Source organism: Poromitra crassiceps (genome assembly GCF_964638095.1).
Source record: "Poromitra crassiceps genome assembly, chromosome: 4".
Classification (NCBI taxonomy): Eukaryota; Metazoa; Chordata; class Actinopteri; order Beryciformes; family Melamphaidae; genus Poromitra; species Poromitra crassiceps.
The window spans coordinates 61,879,820-61,905,544 of NC_139626.1; the positions used below are offsets into that span (position 1 = coordinate 61,879,820).

The following is a 25,725-nucleotide window of genomic DNA, read 5'->3' on the forward strand; positions in this document are numbered from 1 at the left end:
TGGAGATGTGCTCGCACTGTGAGTATGACGGCTGTCAATGATTACGTTACAGTAGGACTGGCTTACGGTTGAAATCGTCACGATAATCGTAAGGATCTTTCTCAAACAATCAAGTTAATCTTCATCTCCTGAACCAAATGATAATGTTATAAAATGGAAATTCGCAAATGTAATGATAATAATATTGCTACCATCAGGGCTCGACGCTTACCATTTCCCCAAGGAGCACATGTGCTACTGAGTTGAAAAATGTTTTAGCACATAAAGAATTTCAGGAGCACAATTAAAATGGGATACAGAACAATATAGCGTGTATAATAATAATATATATATAATTATATATATATATATATAATATATATAATATAGCGTGTATTCAATATGATTCTATTAATCTCTGATACGTTACAATTCAGTTGAATTCAATTCAAAGTATTATCATGATGCAACATGCATTTATTTCCTACCAGAAGAGCTCAATACAGCTCATTGGCTATTGTTCTGTTGAAAACCATAGCTGTGTAACGTTAACAGATGGCTGATATCAGATAGCGTTAGATGGTCTATCTAATAACAGACAGCATAACGTTAGCCAGATTGTCGACGGGTCTTTTTGAAGACGTTAGCGAGTGGCATGCTAACGCTTGCATTGCTAACGCAAACATTAGCTGCGATGTCATTACAAGCCAGCTAACGCTAGGCGCTAGCCATAACGTCTGCTGTAGCGTTTGGCTTTGTTTCCCGTGTACAAATCCACGTACAGTCGATGAGTCGATCACATGCTTTTTTCAACGGACACCATTGGTTCTGCGCAGTGCTGCCTTCACTGACTACACACTGACTGCAACAACATTGAAACTGAGCGTGACATTAAAAATGAAATTGAACGGTTGAATTCTGTATTCGCACACGTGCCCCTTATTGTGTTTTACAATTCGCACGGTTCCATTTACATTTCAAAAATAAAATGCATCCATCTGGTGCGCTTTGAGAGCAAAATGTAGAGGCTAGTAGATCGATAAAGAGTTACACACCACATTAATATCCTCTTTACTGTGCTGTAGCTTTGCAATGATGAAAACATAAATGTGCCTCTATATATTTGCATACAGGCCCACTATGGTAGAATACTAACTGGTTTAAATACAATGGCCTGTCTATACCTAAATCCCTTGCTATATAAGCACCAAAACAGGAGTTTGTCCGGCAGCCAAAAATGCCTAACTATTTGTTCCTCCTAGTTTTGATTATTTATTATACGTAGATTGGGTTGTTTTATACAGAATAGGCACCTCAGTTGGATCATTAAATGAATGTGGCAAATATGTTTCTCCATATTTTTGCATGATGGAGAAGAGAACAGAATATAATTGACAGTATATATAATATATATATATATATATATAATAATATAATTGGAGAATGGGCACCGGTGTCTTTATGGCAAGGAAATGCATTCCTTATGTTCCACCACACATTCTGGGCCAAGTAGTCAAATCTCTAATCCTAAAACACCTGCTGGACTATTGCTCACCTGTATGGTCACCTGCATCACAGAGCACACTGAAAACACCTGGGGCCAGTTGCACCAACTGGTCTTACACTGGTCTTAAGCTAAGTTGGTCGTAACTTTACGACCTAACGGCTACGCCGGTTGCACCAAGACGGCTTTTAAGCCTTCTTTTCACTACGACCAGGCGTAACTCTTACGCCTGGTCAGGAGGAGGCGTAGAGCCTGCCTGTCTCCGCGGAGACCTTTTTGAGTCCTTACCGTCATCGTCGTAACACAGCCAGTTCTCCGTCTTTGAAAGCACGATGTTAGATTATAACTAACTAGTTGTGTGGCTTAGCCTTCCCAAATGTTGCCGTTAATTTTTTTGAATTTAATACATAGAATTTGGGAACATTACATTCAATTTCATTCAGACTGTCTGTCTGGCTCAATCGCCGCCATTTTTCCCCCCGGAGCGAGGGAGGGTGGGAGGTACAGTAGTGGCTGAGAGAGCGTAGTGGCACAGTGACGCTCCAAGCAGGTCGCGAGGCACATTTTTTGCAACATCATCCAATCAGGGTGCATTCCCTGGCAATTCACATGGACGCGCATTGCTGCGACCAGCATAGTTAAGACCAGACGTAAGCCGTGTTGGTGCAACAGGCATAAATCCACTCTAAAGACTGGTCTTAACTAAGACCGACGTAGGAGTTACGACCAGGCATAGTTAACTCATTCATGGCCAGTTTAGGACTGCCAATATTTAGCACAGGCCAAAGATTTTCATAATTGTTGGTCATCTTTCAAGACCCACAGTAAATTATCTATTAGCACCAGAGTGATTTGCAATACCTCAAAATGAAGATGTACGTCTCTGGGAAAAAAAAGTGAGCTTTTAGCATGTTCTGTACTCTACTTATATCCATTTATATACACCCTGTTTTCACCCAAAAGGTCTCTCTGAGATGACAAACAGGAGAAAAGGCAATTTCTGTAAAATACAATTTCTGTAAAATACACATTCTCAAGCAGAACTCGCTCTCAATTCTTTTATTTTGAACTGTATTGACATCAGACATGTAAATACTATTCGTTATGACACAAATGAAAAAGAAGAAAAAAATAAATAAATATATATATATATATATATATACACATGAAGTGCTTTTTTTTACATTAAACAATACAGCAGTGTGAGTGAGTGTGCAGACAGACACACAGACAGACAGACAGACAGACACACCGACAGACAGACAGACAGACAGACAGACAGACAGACAGACAGACAGACACACACACACACACACACACACACACGATCCCCCTTCGTTGCGTGATTTCTAACCCCACATAGGATAAGCAATAACCACGCCCTGTGGCGCCGGGATTGGCCAGGAGCAACACTGGAGGGCACGCAGCCCAGCGATTTCATGAACCAACTGAATAGCTCTTGAGAACGACAGCGGGCTGCTGTGACTGCCGCTTCTGGCTTGTTAGCTGTTCGTGTGTTTATTTTGTTTTGTTCTGGTCCACCCGTCCTCGTCCATGTCTCCCTGTATCCTCCCTGCTATTTGATCGTTCCCGTTTTCCCCTCGGCTATTCAACACGTCCTCACCGCCCTCTGATCGATCATTTCCTCATTCCTCCGATGATCAAACGCATCTCTGGATTACTTTCTCCCGTTTTCTCCGGCTGGCACACAGGAAAGCGACCAGCTCCTGCAGCGCGCCAGGGGCGTTTCAATGGCGTTTCTCCTGTCTGCACATAGTGCACAAGGAAGCGTTTATCCGTTTTCTGCTTTTCCTCTTGCTCAATTTCAAAACAACAGCTGCGGTATGTGTTTGTTCACGTGTTGTCTTAGATGCTAGGGACCTGATACTATGTCACAGGCTGAGGAAGTGTTTGAACTACGCCCTGCAGTAATAAAAACAAAAACACGTCAAACACGTCATTGGCGGGGAGGGCTATTTCTGATAACACGTCAAAGACGTCTTTGGCGGTGAATGAGTTAAGACCACTTGGTGCAACCGGCCCCTGGACTATTGCTCACCTGTATGGTCACCTGCATCACAGAGCACACTGAAAACACCTGGACTATTGCTCACCTGTATGGTCACCTGCATCACAGAGCACACTGAAAACACCTGGACTATTGCTCACCTGTATGGTCACCTGCATCACAGAGCACACTGAAAACACCTGGACTATTGCTCACCTGTATGGTCACCTGCATCACAGAGCACACTGCGGAAACTACAGATTGTCCAGAACAAAGCCGCCAGACTTTTGTTTTACATTGCCCCATAAGAACAAACAGACAGCATGCACGGTAGGGCTGTCAATCTCCCTCTATAATCAAATTCGAATTTCAGTGCTTTATACATTTTAATATTCGAATTATATTCGAATATTTTAATTAATTTTTAATTGAATTAAAAAAAAAAAAAAAAAAAAAAATTTGGTCTGAGTGAATTGTTGTCTTCTCTTATGTTATGTTCTGATTCTAAATATAGCTGAATCTTTGGGTTTGACCAAGTAAAACTTTTTCTAAGCATTTTACCAAATGTAGATGGAAAAGTGAATGGTGGATGAATATTCAAAATAATATTAGGCTTATCACAAATAGTCCAGCAATGATGTTTATTTAAGAAAACATGTTCCTTGTACAATGTACATACATTCATTGCATTAGAAAATAGGTCAGATAACCAGAGCTTAGTTAATATTCATCAGTGATGTATTGGTGCTGTCTGAAATGCTAAAATAAAATAATTGATAATAAAAAAAGACACAGCCTTTGTTTGAGCTCCTTATCAATAAACAAATAAGTAAACTTTGCCAAAACAACAATGAGCCATGAACAAAAAAAAATCAGTCACGTATTGCACTTAAGAGCTACAGGTTTACATTCAGTATAGCAGCTTCAACAGTCAACTTCAGTTAACAATGAATGAACATACATTTTAAGAGCTACAGGTAGGTTTACATCAGTATAGCAGCTTCAACAGTCAACTTCAGTTAACACTCTTTTCTTCAAGTATGTTGTCAGAACTTGTCACTGTTCTAGTGTTCTAAAAACATAAAAATAAATAATAAATAAATAATAAAATAAAAAATAAAATATTCGTTTTAAAAAAATAATAATAATCGAATTTCGTTCATAATTATTAAATTCGATTAATATTCGAATATCAAAATTCGTTTCAACAGCCCTAATGCACGGTCAACTCTCATGGTTAGCAGTTGAGAAAAGGCTTGCCTTAAGCACAGTCACATTCTTTAGCAACAGTATTTACACCACCAAACCCCAATTAATTCAGTCAAATTGTCAAATCCATAGTCACTTCACCAGAACAGCAGTTAACGACCAAATCATGTTACCTCGCCCTAAATCAAACGCCTTGAAAAAAAGCAGTCATCTATCGTGCCATCAGTCATTGGAACAGCTGCCCCCATCACATACGTCAATCAAACAATAAGTCCTCTTTCAAATTCCTTTTAAGAACACATTACTTAACAGCTGATCAATAGTCCAGCTGGTCACATTACTTAACAGCTGATCAATAGTCCAGCTGGTCACGAGCAACTTCTCACAAATGTATGTACGGTACAATGTAACTTGTAACCTGTAACCCACCCAAAGTGCAAATGTGTTATATTACACATACCTGATATATATTATGTATTATGATAACTTGTAAACATCACACAAATGTGATCGTATATATTGTATGTAAGACTTGTATTGTATCGCATTATTGTATTGCATTTGGACCCCAGGAAGATTAGCTGGTGCCACAAGCATCAGCTAATGGGGATCCTTTTTAAATAAATAAATAAATAAATAAATAAATAAATAAATAATGTTTCATTTGGACCAAAAAATAAATAAAATTTATAATTTTTCATTTTTGACCATAACATTTCACTCTGGTCAAAAATAAAAAATAAACATATTATGGTCTCTGATTCGAATCACTTGGTTTGACCAAGTAAAACAATTTTTAACAAGCATTTTACAAAATGTAGATGGGGAAAATGAATGGCGGATGAAATCCCTTGGTTCGTATGCTGCATATCAGAATCAGAATCAGAATAGTGACTTTGGCTCTCTATTCAGATCTCTATTCAGATCTCTATTCAGATCGCATCATTGCGTGTTCACTCCATTCTTCTAAAAGAGGGAACAGCGCGGTCTGTCTGGCTGATAGCGATGTTTAACCTGGTTATTAATACACACGCAGCCCTGATGTTTAACCTGGTTATTAATACACACGCAGCCCTGATGTTTAACCTGTTTTTTTTTATATACGGTATAGTATATTTTCATATTTTAAATTTTTATAGAACACAAACAAGACAAAACAGACAAAGAGGCTCAGGCACAGGGGAGAGAAAGGAAAGACAAAAAACAAAACAAAACAATATAATCAACATTACAAAGTGGTGCCGCCAGCCACCTAAGGTGCTTATGTTCTTGTAAACGATATACCTGGGATCTCACTCAAGGGGTCTGTGGGAAGCCAGCCGGGCGAGTCACCCGTCACCCCTAGCCTTGTTGAGGTAGACCAAAAACGGGTCCCAGATAGTTATACATTTTCTAAGTGCATTGGTTCTCAGGAACCTAAGTCTCTGCATGCGTATAACAGAGGTCATGTCCGTCAACCACAATTGGAAAGAGGGTGGAGAGGGAGATTTCCATTCCGTCAGAATTTGTTTTTTGGCAACAGTTGTCCCCAGTGTCAGAGACTGTTGCACAGCTGTAGGAAAGTTCAGAGAGGACTCTGAGCAGCCGAAGATGGCGAGTTCTGCCTCCGGCTGAAGGGCCACCCCGTAGGCCTTAGAGTACCAGTCAAATATTCTGGCCCAGAATCCCGTCAGTGAAGGGCAGAACCAGAAGGCATGAGACAGTGTTCCCTCCGACACTTGACATCTTTCACACAGTGGTGAGATAGTAGGATAGATCTTGTGTAATTTCTGCTTAGAGTAGTGGAGACGGTGAGCGACTTTAAATTGAATCAGCTGATGTCTGCTATTAACCGAGCAGAGTTGTACAACCGACAGGCTCTTTTCCCATATAATGTCAGATAATTCAGTACCAAGTTCTTCCTGCCATGCCTCTCTGATCCTCTCAGTAGAGGCCATGGTACAATCATCAAACAGACACACAAATCTAGAGATGAGGTGCCTGGAGTGAGGAGGGCTCAGCAAAACATCAAAAAGAGCATGTTAATTTGGGAGCGCTTCAAAGGCCTGAATCTTGGATCGAACATAGTTTCTGATTTGTAGGAATCTGAGCCAGTCCGTGCCGGGCAACTCAAACTTCCTTTTCAGTAAATCAAAGGATGCAAAATGACCATCTATATATAGGTCTTTGATGGAAGCCAGACCCCTCTCACTCCAGGCATGGTAGTTTCTATCTGACCAAGGAGGCAAAAAAGAGTGATTCAAACAAATTGGAGTGTGGATGGAAACATCTGGTAGACTCAAAACTTTCCTAACTTGGTTTAGAATTCTGAGGAAGTTTCTCACAACAAAACCCAAATCCTTAAGAGTCCCCAGCCTCTCTAGCTTAGAAAATAAGATGGCTGGCAGAGAAGAGTTGGCAATAGAGCTGGCCTCCATTTTCTGCCACAGGGGGGCCCCGAGAGCTAAATTGTCAGGGGTCCCTTGCCGCCAAAACATTAGAGCTCTAACATTGGCAGCCCAGTAGTAGAGCCTAAACACTGGTAAGGCCAGCCCTCCTTCAGACTTGGGTTTCTGCAAGTGAATTTTCGAAATTCTATGATTTTTATAATTCCAGATATAGGACAGAATTATTGAGTCCAGTTCTTTGAAAAAAGTTGATGTGAGGAAGATGGGGAGGTTTTGACACAGATAGAGGAACCTGGGAAGTGAAACCATCTTAACTGAGTTTATACGGCCAATCATAGACAAGGGCAAGATTTTCCAGTTTTCTGTACATTGTTTAAGTCTTAAAACAAAATCACCAAACGCCCTGATGTTTAACCAGGTTAAACATCAGGGCTGCGTGTGTATTAACCTGGTTAAACATCAGGGCTGCGTGTGTATTAACCAGGTTAAACATCAGGGCTGCATGTGTATTAACCAGGTTAAACATCAGGGCTGCATGTGTATTAACCAGGTTAAACATCAGGGCTGCATGTGTATTAACCAGGTTAAACATCAGGGCTGCGTGTGTATTAACCAGGTTAAACAGGGCTGCCTGTTTAACCAGGTTAAACATCAGGGCTGCATGTGTATTAACCTGGTTAAACAGGGCTGCATGTTTAACCAGGTTAAACATCAGGGCTGCATGTGTATTAACCTGGTTAAACAGGGCTGCGTGTTTAACCTGGTTAAACAGGGCTGTGTGTTTAACCTGGTTAAACAGGGCTGCGTGTTTAACCTAGTTAAACATCAGGGCTGCATGTGTATTAACCAGGTTAAACATCAGGGCTGCATGTGTATTAACCAGGTTAAACATCAGGGCTGCGTGTGTATTAACCAGGTTAAACATCAGGGCTGCGTGTTTAACCAGGTTAACCACGCAGCCCTGATGTTTAACCTGGTTAATACACACGCAGCCCTGATGTTTAACCTGGTTAATACACACAGCCCTGTTTAACCTGGTTTAACCAGGTTAAACAGGGCTGCGTGTTTAACCAGGTTAAACAGGGCTGTGTGTTTAACCTGGTTAACCATGCAGCCCTGATGTTTAACCTGGTTAAACAGGGCTGTGTGTTTAACCAGGTTAAACACGCAGCCCTGATGTTTAACCTGGTTAAACAGGGCTGTGTGTTTAACCAGGTTAAACATCAGGGCTTTGTGTTTAACCAGGTTAAACATCAGGGCTGTGTGTTTAACCAGGTTAAACAGGGCTGTGTGTTTAACCAGGTTAACTCATTCACTGCCAATATCTGACTGGCATTTTTGGCACAGGCCAAGTATTTCCATAATGTTTGGTCATCTTTCAAGACCCACAGTAAATTCTGTACTAGGACTACAGTGATGTCCAATACCTCGAAATGAAGATCTAAGTCTCTACTTTCACCCCCAAAAAGAAAGTTAGCTTTTAGCATGTTCTGTACTCTACTTATAACCCTTTTTATACACCCCATGTTCACCAAAAAAGCCTGTCTGGGAAGAGAAAAGGGAGAAAAAAGCATTTTTGTAAAAGGGCACAATCTCAGGCATAACTCACTCTCAATTCTTTTATTTTGAACTGTATTGACATCAGACATGTAAATATTATTCGTTAGGACACAAATGACAAAATAAATAAATATATATATATATATATATACACATGAAGTGCTTTTTTTTTTACATTCAACAATACAGTTTACTCGGTGTGAGTGTGCAGACAGACAGACAGACAGACAGACAGACACACCGACAGACAGACAGACAGACAGACAGACACACACACACACACACACACACACACACACACACACACACACACGATCCCCCTTTTAGATTTCTAACCCAACATAGGATAAGCAATAACCACGCCCTGTGGCGCTGGGATTGGCCAGGAGCAACACTGGAGGGCACGCAGCCCAGCGATTTCATGAACCAACTGAAGAGCTCTTGAGAAGGACAGCGGGCTGCTGTGAGTGCCTTCTGCCCGCTGCTGCCTAGCTGTTCCTGTGTTTATTTTTGATTTGTTCTGGTACACCCGTCCTCGTCCATGTCTCCCTGTCATATCAACTCTGCTATTTGATCGTTCCCGTTTTCCCCTCGGCTATTCAACACGTCCTCACCGCCCTCGCAAACTGATCGATCATTTCCTCATTCCTCCGATGATCAAACACATCTCTTGATTACTTTCTCCCGTTTTCTCCTGGCTGGCACAGAGGAAGGCGACTCCAGCTCGTGCAGCGCGCCGAGGGCGTTTCAATGGCGTTTCTCCTGTCTGCACAAGGAAGCGTTACCCGTTCTCTGCTTTTCCTCTTGCTCAATTTCAAAACAACAGCTGCGGTATGTGTTTGATCGCGTGCTGTCGGCTACCCTTTGAAGGCAGGGACCTGTGTCTGTGTCACAGGCTGGGCAAGTGTTTGCTGCAGGCGCTGCACCAATAAAAACAAAAACACGTCAAACACGTCCTTGGCGGGGAAGGCCATTGCTGATATTCAGTCAATTCAGTCTTTGGCGGTGAATGAGTTAAACAGGGCTGTGTGTTTAACCTGGTTAAACAGGGCTGTGTGTTTAACCAGGTTAAACAGGGCTGTGTGTTTAACCAGGTTAAACAGGGCTGTGTGTTTAACCTGGTTAAACAGGGCTGTGTGTTTAACCTGGTTAAACCAGGTTAAACAGGGCTGTGTGTTTAACCTGGTTAAACAGGGCTGTGTGTTTAACCTGGTTAAACCAGGTTAAACAGGGCTGTGTGTTTAACCTGGTTAAACAGGGCTGTGTGTTTAACCTGGTTAAACCAGGTTAAACAGGGCTGTGTGTTTAACCTGGTTAAACAGGGCTGTGTGTTTAACCTGGTTAAACAGGGCTGTGTGTTTAACCTGGTTAAACAGGGCTGTGTGTTTAACCTGGTTAAACAGGGCTGTGTGTTTAACCAGGTTAAACAGGGCTGTGTGTTTAACCTGGTTAAACAGGGCTGTGTGTATTAACCAGGTTAAACACACAGCCCTGCTCCCCAGACTCCCACGCCGTTTTGTCAAAGCAGTCTGATGAAGCAGTCTGGTGCTTCTCGCTGTGATGTGTGATTTCCTGCTTGTGGACTTTCTGAGGAGACGCGGCCGCCTCCCCCACGTGCATCTTAACGAATGACGATGCATTTAATCGATCACGTGTCTTGAAAATGACATACTGATTGGCCTGATATCACTCAATCACTCCGCTGTCCTGTGTGTGCGTGTGTGTGTGTGAGAGAGAGAGAGAATGTGGAGTTTTGCGAGGGGGAAAATACTCATCAGTGCATTGTGGAGATGCGCCATAAATGTATTCATGAATGGGAAACACTGCATACTTTATTGTATGGGTGTTTTGAAGTAAAACGTGCTTGTCATCATCAATTTAGACAGCAGAAGTAATTCAAACTAATCTTAACACTGATGCTGTACATTTTGACAGCGGCGCTTTCTGCCATGTTTGACAAGCAGTTGTGGAAGTGAGTTGTCATGGTTACGTCGCAGCGGCCAGGCTGCTCAGTCGAAACACTTTAAACAAGCTTAGCCCAGTGCTTAAGTTCCAGGCTGGACTTCCTGGGTCAAGGTTCATGGGTTCTTGGCCTTCAGTGGAAAGGGGGGCTAAGGCCCCCTGCGGCCCGCCCCCTCTGCAGAGTGATTAGTGTTAACGAGGTGTCACATGACCCAGTGCGAGGGCTTAGAGCTGGACACAAGCAGACGAGGACAGCAGCTCAGGACAGCCATGGGCAGCAGCTACAAGAAATCATGTAAGTTACTTTCAGTTTGGGAAGGCAGCACGCTTTCACAGAGGCAGCAGGCATTGTGGGTATAGAGCTTTCACAGAGGCAGCAGTGCATTGTGGGTATAGAGCTTTCACAGAGGCAGCAGTGCATTGTGGGTATAGAGCTTTCACAGAGGCAGCAGGCATTGTGGGTATAGAGCTTTCACATAGGCAGCAGGCATTGTGGGTATAGAGCTTTCACAGAGGCAGCAGGCATTGTGGGTATAGAGCTTTTCACAGAGGCAGCAGTGCATTGTGGGTATAGAGCTTTTCACAGAGGCAGCAGGCATTGTGGGTATAGAGCTTTCACAGAGGCAGCAGGCATTGTGGGTATAGAGCTTTCACAGAGGCAGCAGGCATTGTGGGTATAGAGCTTTCACAGAGGCAGCAGTGCATTGTGGGTATAGAGCTTTTCACAGAGGCAGCAGTGCATTGTGGGTATAGAGCTTTTCACAGAGGCAGCAGGCATTGTGGGTATAGAGCTTTCACAGAGGCAGCAGTGCATTGTGGGTATAGAGCTTTCACAGAGGCAGCAGGCATTGTGGGTATAGAGCTTTTCACAGAGGCAGCAGTGCATTGTGGGTATAGAGCTTTTCACAGAGGCAGCAGGCATTGTGGGTATAGAGCTTTCACAGAGGCAGCAGGCATTGTGGGTATAGAGCTTTTCACAGAGGCAGCAGTGCATTGTGGGTATAGAGCTTTTCACAGAGGCAGCAGGCATTGTGGGTATAGAGCTTTTCACAGAGGCAGCAGGCATTGTGGGTATAGAGCTTTCACAGAGGCAGCAGTGCATTGTGGGTATAGAGCTTTCACAGAGGCAGCAGTGCATTGTGGGTATAGAGCTTTCACAGAGGCAGCAGTGCATTGTGGGTATAGAGCTTTCACAGAGGCAGCAGTGCATTGTGGGTATAGAGCTTTCACAGAGGCAGCAGGCATTGTGGGTATAGAGCTTTCACAGAGGCAGCAGGCATTGTGGGTATAGAGCTTTCACAGAGGCAGCAGGCATTGTGGGTATAGAGCTTTTCACAGAGGCAGCAGTGCATTGTGGGTATAGAGCTTTTCACAGAGGCAGCAGGCATTGTGGGTATAGAGCTTTCACAGAGGCAGCAGTGCATTGTGGGTATAGAGCTTTCACAGAGGCAGCAGTGCATTGTGGGTATAGAGCTTTCACAGAGGCAGCAGGCATTGTGGGTATAGAGCTTTCACAGAGGCAGCAGTGCATTGTGGGTATAGAGCTTTCACAGAGGCAGCAGGCATTGTGGGTATAGAGCTTTTCACAGAGGCAGCAGGCATTGTGGGTATAGAGCTTTTCACAGAGGCAGCAGGCATTGTGGGTATAGAGCTTTTCACAGAGGCAGCAGTGCATTGTGGGTATAGAGCTTTTCACAGAGGCAGCAGGCATTGTGGGTATAGAGCTTTTCACAGAGGCAGCAGGCATTGTGGGTATAGAGCTTTCACAGAGGCAGCAGGCATTGTGGGTATAGAGCTTTCACAGAGGCAGCAGTGCATTGTGGCTATAGAGCTTTTCACAGAGGCAGCAGTGCATTGTGGGTATAGAGCTTTCACAGAGGCAGCAGGCATTGTGGGTATAGAGCTTGACTCTTTCACAGAGGCAGCAGTGCATTGTGGGTATAGAGCTTTTCACAGAGGCAGCAGTGCATTGTGGGTATAGAGCTTTCACAGGGGCAGCAGGTATTGTGGGTATAGAGCTTTTCACAGAGGCAGAAGTGCATTGTGGGTATAGAGCTTTTCACAGAGGCAGCAGTGCATTGTGGGTATAGAGCTTTTCACAGAGGCAGAAGTGCATTGTGGGTATAGAGCTTTTCACAGAGGCAGCAGTGCATTGCGGGTATAGAGCTTTCACAGAGGCAGCAGTGCATTGTGGGTATAGAGCTTTCACAGAGGCAGCAGTGCATTGTGGGTATAGAGCTTTCACAGAGGCACCAGTGCATTGTGGGTATAGAGCTTTCACAGAGGCAGCAGTGCATTGTGGGTATAGAGCTTTCACAGAGGCAGCAGTGCATTGTGGGTATAGAGCTTTCACAGAGGCAGCAGTGCATTGTGGGTATAGAGCTTGACTCTTTCACAGAGGCAGCAGTGCATTGTGGGTATAGAGCTTTCACAGAGGCAGCAGTGCATTGTGGGTATAGAGCTTGACTCTTTCACAGAGGCAGCAGTGCATTGTGGGTATAGAGCTTGACTCTTTCACAGAGGCAGCAGTGCATTGTGGGTATAGAGCTTTCACAGAGGCAGCAGTGCATTGTGGGTATAGAGCTTGCGGAGTTGACGCCACTCTAGGGCTGCTCAATCGTCCCTATTTTCATATCGTCCAATCGTGGCCATTAGAGATCGGCGATTGATGATCAAATCGCCATAATCCATTAATTGGTCGTCATTTTTGTGATTATTATTTTTGATAAAGAGGCCTATTCCTATTTAATGGCATTAATAATTTGGAGGGGGGAAAACAATCGATCATGTGATTGAATACAGCGGGCCTGTAGAGGTTATCAAGAGAAAATCAAATAAAGCGCCTGGTTCACAATTACTGATTAAAGCAGCTACGAGCAAGATTTTCGATTGTTATTAAACAGTCTAAATTGAATATCGATGCCTCACATCTTCATCCTCAGATAGTAGACGAGACCAACGCCGAGTAGTCTCGCTTGAACGGCGAGTGAATCGGCCAGTGTTGTCTTGACGATTAGTCTGTCAGCGGGCCGGCAGATCAGGAAGTGAAATGAAACGGTTTGCGGCAGCCACTTCGGCCATAACCACAAAATTACTTTCAAACAAACAGTTATAGAATATAACGAGAGATGTTCGCGAGAGCAGAAAGTAGCGAGGACAGCCGTTTTGGGTCTGCTGCTACGGCCGTAAACCGTTTCGCTCTGCCTAGCAACTGTTTACAGCTGCCGTAAACTGTTTCGCTCTGCCTGGCAACAGACCCAAAACAAGAAGGATGGATTTCCTCTCTACATCATGTTCGAAACCCCCCTCCCTTTTCGGACTCCTGAGGTGTCGGACTCCTGAGGTGTCGGACTCCTGAGGTGTCGGACTCCTGAGGTGTCGGACTAGGGGTGAGTCCCCGTAGAATGTAGTTCATCTTGCCATTGGGAGGAGGAGGTGTGTGTGTGTGTGTGTGTGTGTGTGTGTGTGTGTGTGTGTGTGTGTGTGTGTCGAAATGAAGGCAGCGTCCCAAGCGGGCGTGGTCAGGCGTATGGAAACACACCACCCCTTCGGGAAACGAGAGTGAAAGTCATCCAGCGTCCACGAGAGTGGAAAGCGTCCTTTCCGCTCCAAACGACTGACTGATTCTCACTGAGATACTAGTCTGTTGACCTGTGCTTCGCACGGGGGAAAAACCCTTCACGTCACATACAGTATGCGCCACTGTGTGGATCTCGTCTGCAATTACTGCTCACGGCCATAGGTGGTGTCAGAGACAAGAAAACTGAAATCTTCCGTATTATCACTTTAGCAAAGTTTCAGCCACAAGTAACAAAACAAAACAAAAACAGGTTTGCAGCTAATTAGCAACTGTCAAGCCTAATCAGAGCTATTCATCAAGTGGTAATAGCATTTTTAAGTAATTTACTCGAAATGGGATGGTACCATAATTTACTAAATTAACATCATGCTGTATTGAAACTAGCGATTGAGAGACCATAAAGTCATTAGGAAAGTTTTAGCCAGGTAATAAATCAAGGAAGATGTAGGGTCAACACAGACACACACACACACACACACACACACACACACACACACACACACACACACACACACACACACACACACACACACACACACACTCTTCCCCACTGACTTCTATGTAATCTTCTTTTTGCAGTGATAGACTGGCGACTTGTATACATACAATTGTCGTGAATGGGGAAATTAGCATTAGAGAACCAAAACCGTTTTTTGAACCAGGCTGTAAACATGTTTATTTCTGCTGTAAAGTCGGGCATTTTAACCTGGCGGTCTATGGGAATTTTCTCGCTTTTGCAGCCCGCCTCAAGTGGCCATTCGACGATCTGCAGTTTGTGGCTCTCAATGCAAAACCATTAGCTCTCCTGTTATGCTAAACTTGGGCTGTGTTTGTTTCGTGCGTGTGTGTGTGTGTGTGTGTCTCTCTCTCTCTCTCTCTCTCTCTCTCTCTCTCTCTCTCTCCTCTATTCCAGTTGATGCTGATGAGATTAAGAGGCTAGGGAAGAGGTTTAAGAAACTCGACCTAGATAACTCGGGCTCCCTGAGTGTGGAGGAGTTCATGTCGTTACCTGAACTGCAGCAGAATCCCCTCGTGCAGCGAGTGATCGATATATTCGACACGGACGGAAACGGCGAAGTCGACTTCAAAGGTACATGTAGGCCAGGGGGGTGGCTTCAAAGGTACATGTAGGCCAGAGGGGTGGCTTCAAAGGTACATGTAGGCCAGGGGGGTGGCTTCAAAGGTACATGTAGGCCAGGGGGGTGGCTTCAAAGGTACATATAGGCCAGGGGGGTGGCTTCAAAGGTACATGTAGGACAGGGGGGTGGCTTCAAAGGTACATGTAGGCCAGGGGGGTGGCTTCAAAGGTACATGTAGGCCAGGGGGGTGGCTTCAAAGGTACATGTAGGCCAGGGGGGTGGCTTCAAAGGTACATGTAGGCCAGGGGGGTGGCTTCAAAGGTACATGTAGGCCAGGGGGGTGGCTTCAAAGGTACATGTAGGCCAGGGGGGTGGCTTCAAAGGTACATGTAGGCCAGGGGGGTGGCTTCAAAGGTACATGTAGGCCAGGGGGGTGGCTTCAAAGGTACATGTAGGCCAGGGGGGTGGCTTCAAAGGTACATGTAGGCCAGGGGGGTGGCCAAACTAAAGGTACATGTAGGCCAGGGGGGTGGCTTCAAAGGTACATGTAGGCCAGGGGGGTGGCTTCAAAGGTACATGTAGGCCAGGGGGGTGGCTTCAAAGGTACATGTAGGCCAGGGGGGTGGCTTCAAAGGTACATGTAGGACAGGGGGGTGGCTTCAAAGGTACATGTAGGCCAGGGGGGTGGCTTCAAAGGTACATGTAGGCCAGGGGGGTGGCTTCAAAGGTACATGTAGGCCAGGGGGGTGGCTTCAAAGGTACATGTAGGCCAGGGGGGTGGCTTCAAAGGTACATGTAGGCCAGGGGGGTGGCTTCAAAGGTACATGTAGGCCAGGGGGGTGGCTTCAAAGGTACATGTAGGCCAGGGGGGTGGCTTCAAAGGTACATGTAGGCCAGGGGGGTGGCTTCAAAGGTACATGTAGGCCAGGGGGGTGGCTTCAAAGGTACATGTAGGCCAGGGGGGTGGCTTCAAAGGTACATGTAGGCCAGGCGGGTGGCTTCAAAGGTACATGTAGGCCAGGGGGGTGGCTTCAAAGGTACATGTAGGCCAGGGGGGTGGCTTCAAAGGTACATGTAGGACAGGGGGGTGGCTTCAAAGGTACATGTAGGCCAGGGGGGTGGCTTCAAAGGTACATGTAGGCCAGGGGGGTGGCTTCAAAGGTACATGTAGGCCAGGGGGGTGGCTTCAAAGGTACATGTAGGCCAGGGGGGTGGCTTCAAAGGTACATGTAGGCCAGGGGGGTGGCTTCAAAGGTACATGTAGGCCAGGGGGGTGGCTTCAAAGGTACATGTAGGCCAGGGGGGTGGCTTCAAAGGTACATGTAGGCCAGGGGGGTGGCCAAACTAAAGGTACATGTAGGCCAGGGGGGTGGCTTCAAAGGTACATGTAGGCCAGGGGGGTGGCTTCAAAGGTACATGTAGGCCAGGGGGGTGGCTTCAAAGGTACATGTAGGCCAGGGGGGTGGCCAAACTAAAGGTACATGTAGGCCAGGGGGGTGGCTTCAAAGGTACATGTAGGCCAGGGGGGTGGCCAAACTAAAGGTACATGTAGGCCAGGGGGGTGGCCAAACTAAAGGTACATGTAGGCCAGGGGGGTGGCCAAGCTTTTTTGGGTTGTGGGCCGCATACAGAAAAATAGTCGCAGGCCAAACAATATTAAGCGCGGCAGTTTTCGCGGCAAAAAAATTTTGGGACCAGAAAACCCTTGTGCCATCAAAAATGTAATTTCTACCTAAATAAATATAACACATAGTTTATTGATGTGCTCACCTATATTACAATTGGGTATTTCTGTATGTTTTCATATGTTATTTTCCTGTGCCAACAGGTTAAGACAGATCATTTAACATAACATTATATTATTATTAAACATTCATTCAGTTTTATTTTTTTATTTTTTATTTTTTATAAATAGACCAGGTCAGGGTACTCAAGTATAACCCATTTTAAATTTGAAATTAAACAGAAAAACGGAAAAACGTTTTAGAAAAAAGAAGAAGAAAAAAATGTTTTTGTGTGTGTGTGTGTGTGTGTGTCCCCGCCCTAAATTCATGGCGGGCCACTTAAAAACGGGCAGCGGGCCGCATGTTGGCCCGCGGGCGGTAGTTTGGCCACCCCTGATGTAGGCCCTCTGTGAAAGAGGCCCTTTTCTTCCTTTAGCCTTGACTCTGCTGTCCTGCTATCTGGTAAAGCAGCAGGCCGTCACGTGAACTCACATTTCATTTGCTTCTGCGAGACCGTCTGGACCCAAGGCCTGGGAGGGTGTTAAGCAGAAGCTGCAAAGCGGATGAGCCAATCAGCGACTGCGCTGTGATTGACAGCGCAAGTTGGCCAATCAGGAGCGCCACTAGCACTGCCCTAACAAAACAATAATGGCCGCCTCCTTGCCTGATCGTCTCGAGGAGTAATGTCAGCGTTTGTCTAGTTTAAACAGCCATAAAGTGCAGTTATTGCAGAAATAGGCTCAATAACAACAATTAAACAAGTACAGGAGTATCGCCGCAACCGCGGAGTTTCTCGGGCGGGTAACATGTTTTTGCCGTTCTCCCGAGTGGAGTTCTCCGACGCTGATTGGCTGAATGAGTTGTCTGTCAAGGCAACTATGCCCGCCCATGCTCCCGCCCCTGCTAAGGACTGGGTGAAGAGTTGGGACCAGGCCGTCACGCAGAACCAAATGAAATGTGAGTTCACGTGACGGGCTGCTTTACCAGGCTAATCTTGAATGTCACCAGGGGAGTTCTCTCTCCACCTCCGATTTGTCACACAAAGTTTGTACAGTTGTCCCTAAAGTGACTTTACCTCTCCTCCTTTCACAGAATTCATTGAAGGAGTCTCCCAGTTCAGTGTCAAAGGTGACAAGGAGCAGAAGCTGCGTTGTAAGTGTCAGACATTTAACAATTATCTCCTGTTTTCTCTGCACAGCTCATGTTTTACCATTATAAACTTGGTCAAAGTTATGGACTGCAAATTTTTTTTTTTTTTTTTATTATTATTATTATTATTATTATTATTATTATTATTTATATATATATATATATATATATATGACCAAGTTTATAAAAAAAATAAAAAATAAATAAATATATATATATATATAATTATTATTTTTATTTTTATTTTTTATTTTTTATTTTTTTCCCCCAGGTGGGTTGTTGAATATTTCTGAAATACTACAATGAGGTTTCAATTCAATTTATTGTTGTCCACAATGTGGAAATGTGTCTTCGGCTTCACAGGTTTGCACACATGAAAAGTACAGTACACAGACACAGTACACAGCACAGGAAATGATAGGGTGCATAATACAACATATAACAGGACAACAGCACATTACAGACAGTGATAACGGACATGGTTCTGATGTGGATGAGTCTGACCTTTATGAATTTAGCAGATTTATTGCGTTTGGTATGAAAGATTGTTTGTAGATGTTCTTGGTTGCTGCAGGAACTCTGTAGCGTCTTCCCGAGGGCAGTTTTGTGAACTCATTAAAAAGGGGATGTACGGGCTCACACACAATTTGTCTGGCTTTTCTCTCTGGCGTGTTTTATAAATACATCCAAGTTGTTGTTGTTCTTTCCCAATAATTTTACTTGCCATGTTTGTAATTCGGGACAGTCTCTTTTAACACATTGAGTGCCAGCGACGCCATATGGCGTCATTAGAAATTTACCGTAGGCTGCCAGCGACGCCAAATGGCGCCAATAACTCGAAATTGTTTTTTTGACGGGGGGGTGTCGATCTATGCCTCTTACATCGCCTCTTACAATATGAGAGCTATTGAATGTGTCTAACCTATTTTACAGAACCCTTAGGTGGCGACAGCGCACTCCGGATGAGAGAAAGTAGAGTTAAACACACCGAAGAAGTCGTTGTGGAAAAGGAAATCACATCGCATCCGTCCGTATGCAGCTGCTTCATTGAAGCATAACGTAGCTGTGCCCCTGCAGCAGCCAATCTGCTGTCACAATTGAGCACCTCGTGTCCGCTGCAACAGCCCATTCGCATGATCAGCCATGGAGTTCTCAACTGGAAGCTGGTGACATACACGCGGCTGTAAAAAAGCTGGATCTAGCGGACTTTTCAGTGCTGAGCACACACAGAGCAAACGCATTCACAGCAGAGCCGAGCAGAGCAGAGAGACACTCCTCCCACAACGGGGGGGGGGAGGGGGAGGTGGGGCACGCAGGACACTACAGCATACAACAGACCCAGGCAGCTGCAGCATTACATCAGAAAATATTAGCAATGAGTCAATGATGTGCTTGAAATGCTTCCTTTCACAAAAGGGTCATTATCTCAGCTCGTAGAAAAAAAGGGCTGTTTTTGGTCAAATCAAGCTATCTTCTCCGGCTCATAACTAAAGAACGGAAAATGGGATCAATAAACTTTTTTTTGCAGGTGATAGAAGAGAGTCTCATCGTTATTTGTGCGTGTTCAGTGTTTACATAGTAATTATTAAAGAAATTATATGACTGTTTTAAAATGCATTGCGGCCTATGTGGCACAGTACAGCACCTTTTGCCCAAGGGCCGTGGCACTCAAAGTGTTAACTGGTTTAATGAGCCAAATGGTCACTGAACACACTCAAGATACAAATGACAGTCTGTCTAAAACTTTACATTCAATTAAGGAAAAGGAAAAAGACAAAATTGCGTTATGAGCTATTGCCACAACAGTACAGTTGTTTGATATGAATCAGTAATGTGTGTTTTTAAAATGATGGACTCTTGGAAGAAAGAGCTACAAAGAAAATCTAATTCAGCACAAGGCATGCATACTGTACCATAGCACAAGTTTGCAACATGCACCAACTCTCTGGTGACAGTCCTGTAGCCTGTCACAAGTTATAAACCTTTACTCCACTAGGGGGCAGCAAATCCTATAGTCTGGAGCCACTGACTCTGGGTATTGAAAAATTGCAACTGTGGAGCAGTGGTTCCCAAACTGGGGTATGCGTACCCCAAGGGGTAGGTGGAGGTACTACACTGGGCACTTTAGAGAAAGGGGAAATGCATGTAAGAATAAATCGTGAAAATGAATGAAAGGTTCAAATAGATCTGCTCGGGAGGAACTAATTACAACTTTGTCCCTCCATTTCTGATCTTGTCTTATCTTATTTTGAAATGTTATATTCTAACGGTGCGTTATCATTCACTCGTTGCATCATATGCTATAGTTTTCTCTTGCCGTTTTCTAAGCAAAATGTTGTAGTCGGGTAAAGGGGCTACGTGGATTCAGAACCCAGGGAAAGGGGGGTACTAAAGAACCCAGGGAAAGTGGGTACTGAAGAACCCAGGGAAAGTGGGTACTGAAGAACCCAGGGAAAGTGGGTACTGAAGAACCCAGGGAAAGTGGGTACTGAAGAACCCAGGGAAAGGGGGTACTGAAGAACCCAGGGAAAGGGGGTACTGAAGAACCCAGGGAAAGTGGGTACTGAAGAACCCAGGGAAAGTGGGTACTGAAGAACAACAAGTGTGAGACCCACTGCTGTAGAGGAATGTCTTATCAATGGCTTAACTTTATACAAATTCTCACTTAGCACTAACATACAAGATCAATATAAGATGCATCTGTCCTTTACATGCTGGTGTCTCAACATCACATTGATTTAAAACCAAAAGGTTTTTTGACGCTCATCAGTCAGACCTGAACACTCACACCATCCTCCTCCATGTTGTGTTCTGGACCTCAGTTGCCTTCAGGATCTATGACATGGACAAAGACGGCTACATCTCCAACGGAGAGCTCTTTCAGGTCCTCAAGATGATGGTGGGCAACAACCTGAAGGACACGCAGCTGCAGCAGATCGTCGACAAGACCATCATCAACGCAGACAAAGACGGAGACGGGAGGATATCCTTTGAGGAGTTCTGTGCAGTAAGTGGGGAATTCAGCTTCCTTGTCTGTCACAAGGACTCTAAAAAAGAAGGATAAGACCTCACTCATGCAGCCACAGCGTTATTGAACTGAATGGTGCGGGCAGGGTAAACTAAACCATCGTATCTGTGATGTTTCACCTTTGATTGAAAAATGCTTCCACCAGATTAAAGAAAGCACATTACCCCCCCCGCCCCCAATATTGTATTTTCAGTTTTCAGAATATCAAAAACAAACTAAGTCAATCCCAGGAAAAGAAAAGTAAAACATAACAAATATATCAACATTTCAATAATACAACATGCTGCCTATATGTGCTTCTAAGAGATGTTGTGCATGGGATCAAATCCAAGGGGTTCATAAAACCCTAACCTCATCTAGGTAGGCCTGCCCCTAACCTCGTCTAGGTAGGCTAAAAAACGCCCCTAACCTCGTCTAGGTAGGCCCGCCCCTAACCTCGTCTAGGTAGGCCTGCCCCTAACCTCGTCTAGGTAGGCTAAAAAACGCCCCTAACCTTGTCTAGGTAGGCCCGCCCCTAACCTCGTCCAGGTAGGCCTGCCCCTAACCTCGTCTAGGTAGGCTAAAAAACGCCCCTAACCTCATCTAGGTAGGCCAAAAACGCCCCTAACCTCATCTAGGTAGGCCAAAAACGGCATTTTTTAAAACGTGAGTTGGTCCGCAGGAACCCGGAGTCTCTCCAGTCGTATACACATTACGGGACGTTGACTGATGCCCCGTTCGTTCCATGTATCATGATGTCGTTTAGCTAATCTACTGTAGCTCTATTTTAGACCAAGCCACCAGGAGCTTGAGTTGAGCTGCATGCAGCTGCTGGACAGAGCCACGATCTGTTTGGAGACCAATAATAAGGAGAACAAACGCGCACATTTGCATGAAAACATCAGTCAACATCCCATAATGTCTTTTCTTTAATCTGGTCGAAACCATTTTCAAACCCAGCCCGTAGCTGCCTCTGGAAGCTGATTGGCCCGTCGCTGCCTCTGGAAGCTGATTGGTGTGAACCGCTGGTGGTTCGGATTCAAACCAATAGATTAGAGCGTGGCAAGATGGATTGTTCGTGTGATCGTGATGTCATGATCTCGCCCGAATCGCAGCTGCCTCGCAAGGTTAGGGCAAGTAGGGAATTTGATCAATTCTCTGGGGAAGTCGTCAGTCTATATTAAGGAATTTTACAAAATGGGTCAGTGGAATATATTCACAACTTATTTCACGTTTATTGCATCAGATCATTTTCAGCCCAACTGGAGTAGAGACCAGACTGGAAAACGACATTTTTGCTGATGGAAAGTCATGAAAGTTTACATCATCAGGACCACAATGGGAACTCTGGGAAAAATACTCTGCTGTAGCCTATAGGAAGTGATTATGTTTCTGATATGTTGGGAATAAACAGCTGGTTTGCCAACCACCAATGACTAAAGAAGAAGAACGAGTTGTTTTGTTTATTAAATGACCGTCTGCTAGTTATAGTGTAATAAATGAATGGTCATACTTGACCACATGAAGTTATGGCCGTCTGAGATCAACATTTTAACCTCGATTTTTCTCAGTTTGTTGGATGATGCCAACTTTAGAGAAATACTTTGAACCTGGTGGATTATTGGTCGATCATCAGAAGCATGGATTTAAGACTCCTTTTCCACGCCTTCTGTAGCACTGTCCCGTTTAGCGTTATATTTTCATCTGGCTTCAACCCCAAAACTCACAGTGCTCTGTGCCACCTCCCCCCTCCCTCCGCTAGTGAAATTTGATCTAATCTACGTTCATGTTGCTGCGATCGCCTAAGCAGTACGGCTCTCAGTGACTTGGAGCCTTCGTTTCATTCCGTCAGGCTGGCTAGTTGGTAAGCACAACACAACCGGTGAGTGATAACACGTAACGTTACGTTAGCCAGAACGTGTCGGTAACGTTAATACCCACGTACCGCGGGGGGTCCCAATGCGAGCGTCGGATTGTGTGTGTGTGTGTCAGTTTATAAACAAAGTAACTATAACTAATAAACATGAGATGAATCACGTTGTCATGTTGCTCATTACTAATGCATTACAAGTTGGATTTAACCCTGTAGCATAGGCTGCTGAGGCTGCCTTTCAATTTGCCTTTTAATTGACCAGTTCCTGGCATAATGAAACATCTCGGTTTAGATGGTTGCCAGGAAATCAAACCGGTTTAAGCTCGTACACCGGACCGGCAAAACCGGAAATCGACCCATGCCTACTTGGTACCAAAAAGCAAGACAAAAGTAAAATAGAAAACATGGAAATATTGTGGATCGCCCCTCGGATAAGACTTGGGACAGTTAAAGCCCCTGGAAACCCAATTCCACAATAACCGTCTAACTATGCTTTATCTATATATCTATTTAGGGTCTTATGTGCATAATAGTAAGCATCAAAAAGTATTAGACGTTTGTTTCAATTCAAATTTGAAATATTGTTTTCAGTTTTTGTAAAATTTCCTTTGAATTTGGGGCGTGGTTATGCTTGAGACTTATTACACAATAAGTTGCGTGAATCAATCAGGCTGAAGTGCCTCTATCCTCCGAATGTATCAAGTTGAGCTTGAGCACCACCATGGGGGTGGTTCAGTAAGATAATCTTCACAAATGAGGACCACTTTTTTTAAGCGTAAATAGACGGGTTTCCATCCACCTGTTTTTATGCGAAATTTCAATTTGCGCATAAAAAAACTGAGTGGAAACGCTGCCTAATTCGTAAAAGCCTCCAAATTTCACAAAAAAGTTTTCACGCTTGAGGGAGGCAGAAAAGTTGGCTGTATCGATAAAAGGAAAATGCGAAACGTGCGGTGGAAACAGATGAAGCGATATTCCGTTGTCCCTCTATTCAAAAACCAGGCAGTTTGCCTTGATCACTGCAAAACATGACATGTCGCACAATAGGGCTACACACGGTAAATACGCAGCACAATACCCGCCGTGGTAAACAGAAGAAGACTGGGATATTAACTTTAAGGCGACTCACGTCTAGAATTGAATGAAATTTACATTATTTACTATCTGCATGCTCCGTGGATTATAACGATATGCTTGTCGAGTCGCACCTGGTAATCCAAAAATTGCGTTATGGTACCTTTGTCTACTTGTAGATCATCAAGAAACTTTAAATGAATAACGTTAGATGTGTTTAATAGAGCTGTATATCGGGTCTAGACAGCCTCAAACACGAGGCGACTGACAGCTCTAGAATTCGCAAAATAGCAGTGGATGGAAACGCGCATTATTTCGCATTTTATTTTGCCGACTTTCTGAAAATTAGATTAAAAGTTGCGATACATTTGGATGGAAACCCAGCTTGTGTGATTTCTTTTCCCGTGTTTTCAGAAAATGCTTTGAAAAAAATCATAAAAGTGGTCCTGATTTGTGAAGATGATCTCGCTGAACACAAAAGGTCACAGTTTCATAAACCTTTGTTAACCACAGACCTTATTTCAAGGCATTTAACTGAAATCCTCATTAAAAGATCCCATCGACTTCTCGACGAGGGAACCAGGAAGTGCGTGTCTTTTGGGTTGGCCTACAAAAATATAGCGTCCCTGTGCTACTCTAGCGTCGAGAACGCATTTCTCTGTGGAGTGACCCAATTCGAAAACACATATTTATCTTTAGTTCCCAGGGACTTTAAATGTTTCAAACGTGAAGATGAGGAAGTGACATTTGGTTTCTGGTCTCTCCTGCAGGTGGTCGGTGGATTAGACATTCACAAAAAGATGGTGGTGGACGTGTGATGTCTCTCTTTTCCATCTCCATCTGACTGAGGATCTGCTCCGAGACGTCGTGCATCATCAATGCTCTGTGCATTTTACACCAAACTCTTTTCTCCGTGAAAACCTCCCCCCTGCCCCCAGTCTCTGAAGCCAAACCTCACCATGGGTTATTGAACAGGACTCTCAGTAACGCGGCGTAGCACTTTAAAAGCTGACGGACAGCTTTTTAACGCATTTCAGTTCGGTGGAGGAAGGGTAGAGTGTGTGTGTGTGTGTGTGTGTGTATTTTTCTGTTGGATTTCAAGGTATTTGGGTTTTTTCACTTTTATTTGGGTCTCTTCTCTTTTTTACGATGAAAGTATACGTTATGGGGACGTGTGTATTTAGCTTTGATGTACTTGATTTCACCACACAGAGCATGAAGTGCCAAGCAGAACACAATGACGAAACATTGAATTCACAATCTACAGTCTATATAGCTCAGAGCGGAGTGCAAACCTGCCAAAGTCACGTCGTCCTCTTCCTGGTTCGGCGCACGCACCAAGGGATTCATTTCTCCATAGACAATAGGTTTACTTGGTCAAACCAAGCGATTCAGCTATATTATATATATTATTATACCATATCACTCCGACAAAAACAAAACAAAAAACATATATAGATATAGATATTGTCTAAATATAGCTGACCAAGTAAAACTATTTTTACAAGCATTTTATGAAAATGCCTATGGAGAAATGATTAATGGCAGAAAATCCCTTGGTGCGTTATGCTGAACCGGGAAGAGGGCGTGGCTTTGGCACTCTATTGTCTAGTTTTTCTTCTGCTTCCAT

At 44.2% G+C, this 25,725-nt stretch overlaps 1 protein-coding gene across 1 annotated transcript; it reads left to right on the forward strand.

Annotated features, from left to right (window-relative positions):
* On the forward strand, positions 1–25,277 carry ppp3r1b (protein phosphatase 3 (formerly 2B), regulatory s1ubunit B, alpha isoform, b). Its single transcript, XM_083635396.1, has 5 exons — positions 1–18; positions 15,103–15,279; positions 18,085–18,144; positions 20,964–21,148; positions 24,866–25,277. Exons 1-5 carry the CDS (start codon positions 6–8, stop codon positions 24,911–24,913), a joined length of 483 nt encoding a protein of 160 aa, XP_083491522.1. The 5' UTR covers positions 1–5; the 3' UTR covers positions 24,914–25,277.
* The last annotated feature ends 448 nt before the right edge of the window (positions 25,278–25,725 follow it).

Bases quoted from the DNA above. Each gene is read 5' to 3' on its own strand.
- ppp3r1b (XM_083635396.1), top strand. The intron at 15,280-18,084 runs GTACATGTAGGC...CTCCTTTCACAG, and splicing joins CGGCGAAGTCGACTTCAAAG to AATTCATTGAAGGAGTCTCC. The intron at 21,149-24,865 runs GTAAGTGGGGAA...TCTCTCCTGCAG, and splicing joins CCTTTGAGGAGTTCTGTGCA to GTGGTCGGTGGATTAGACAT.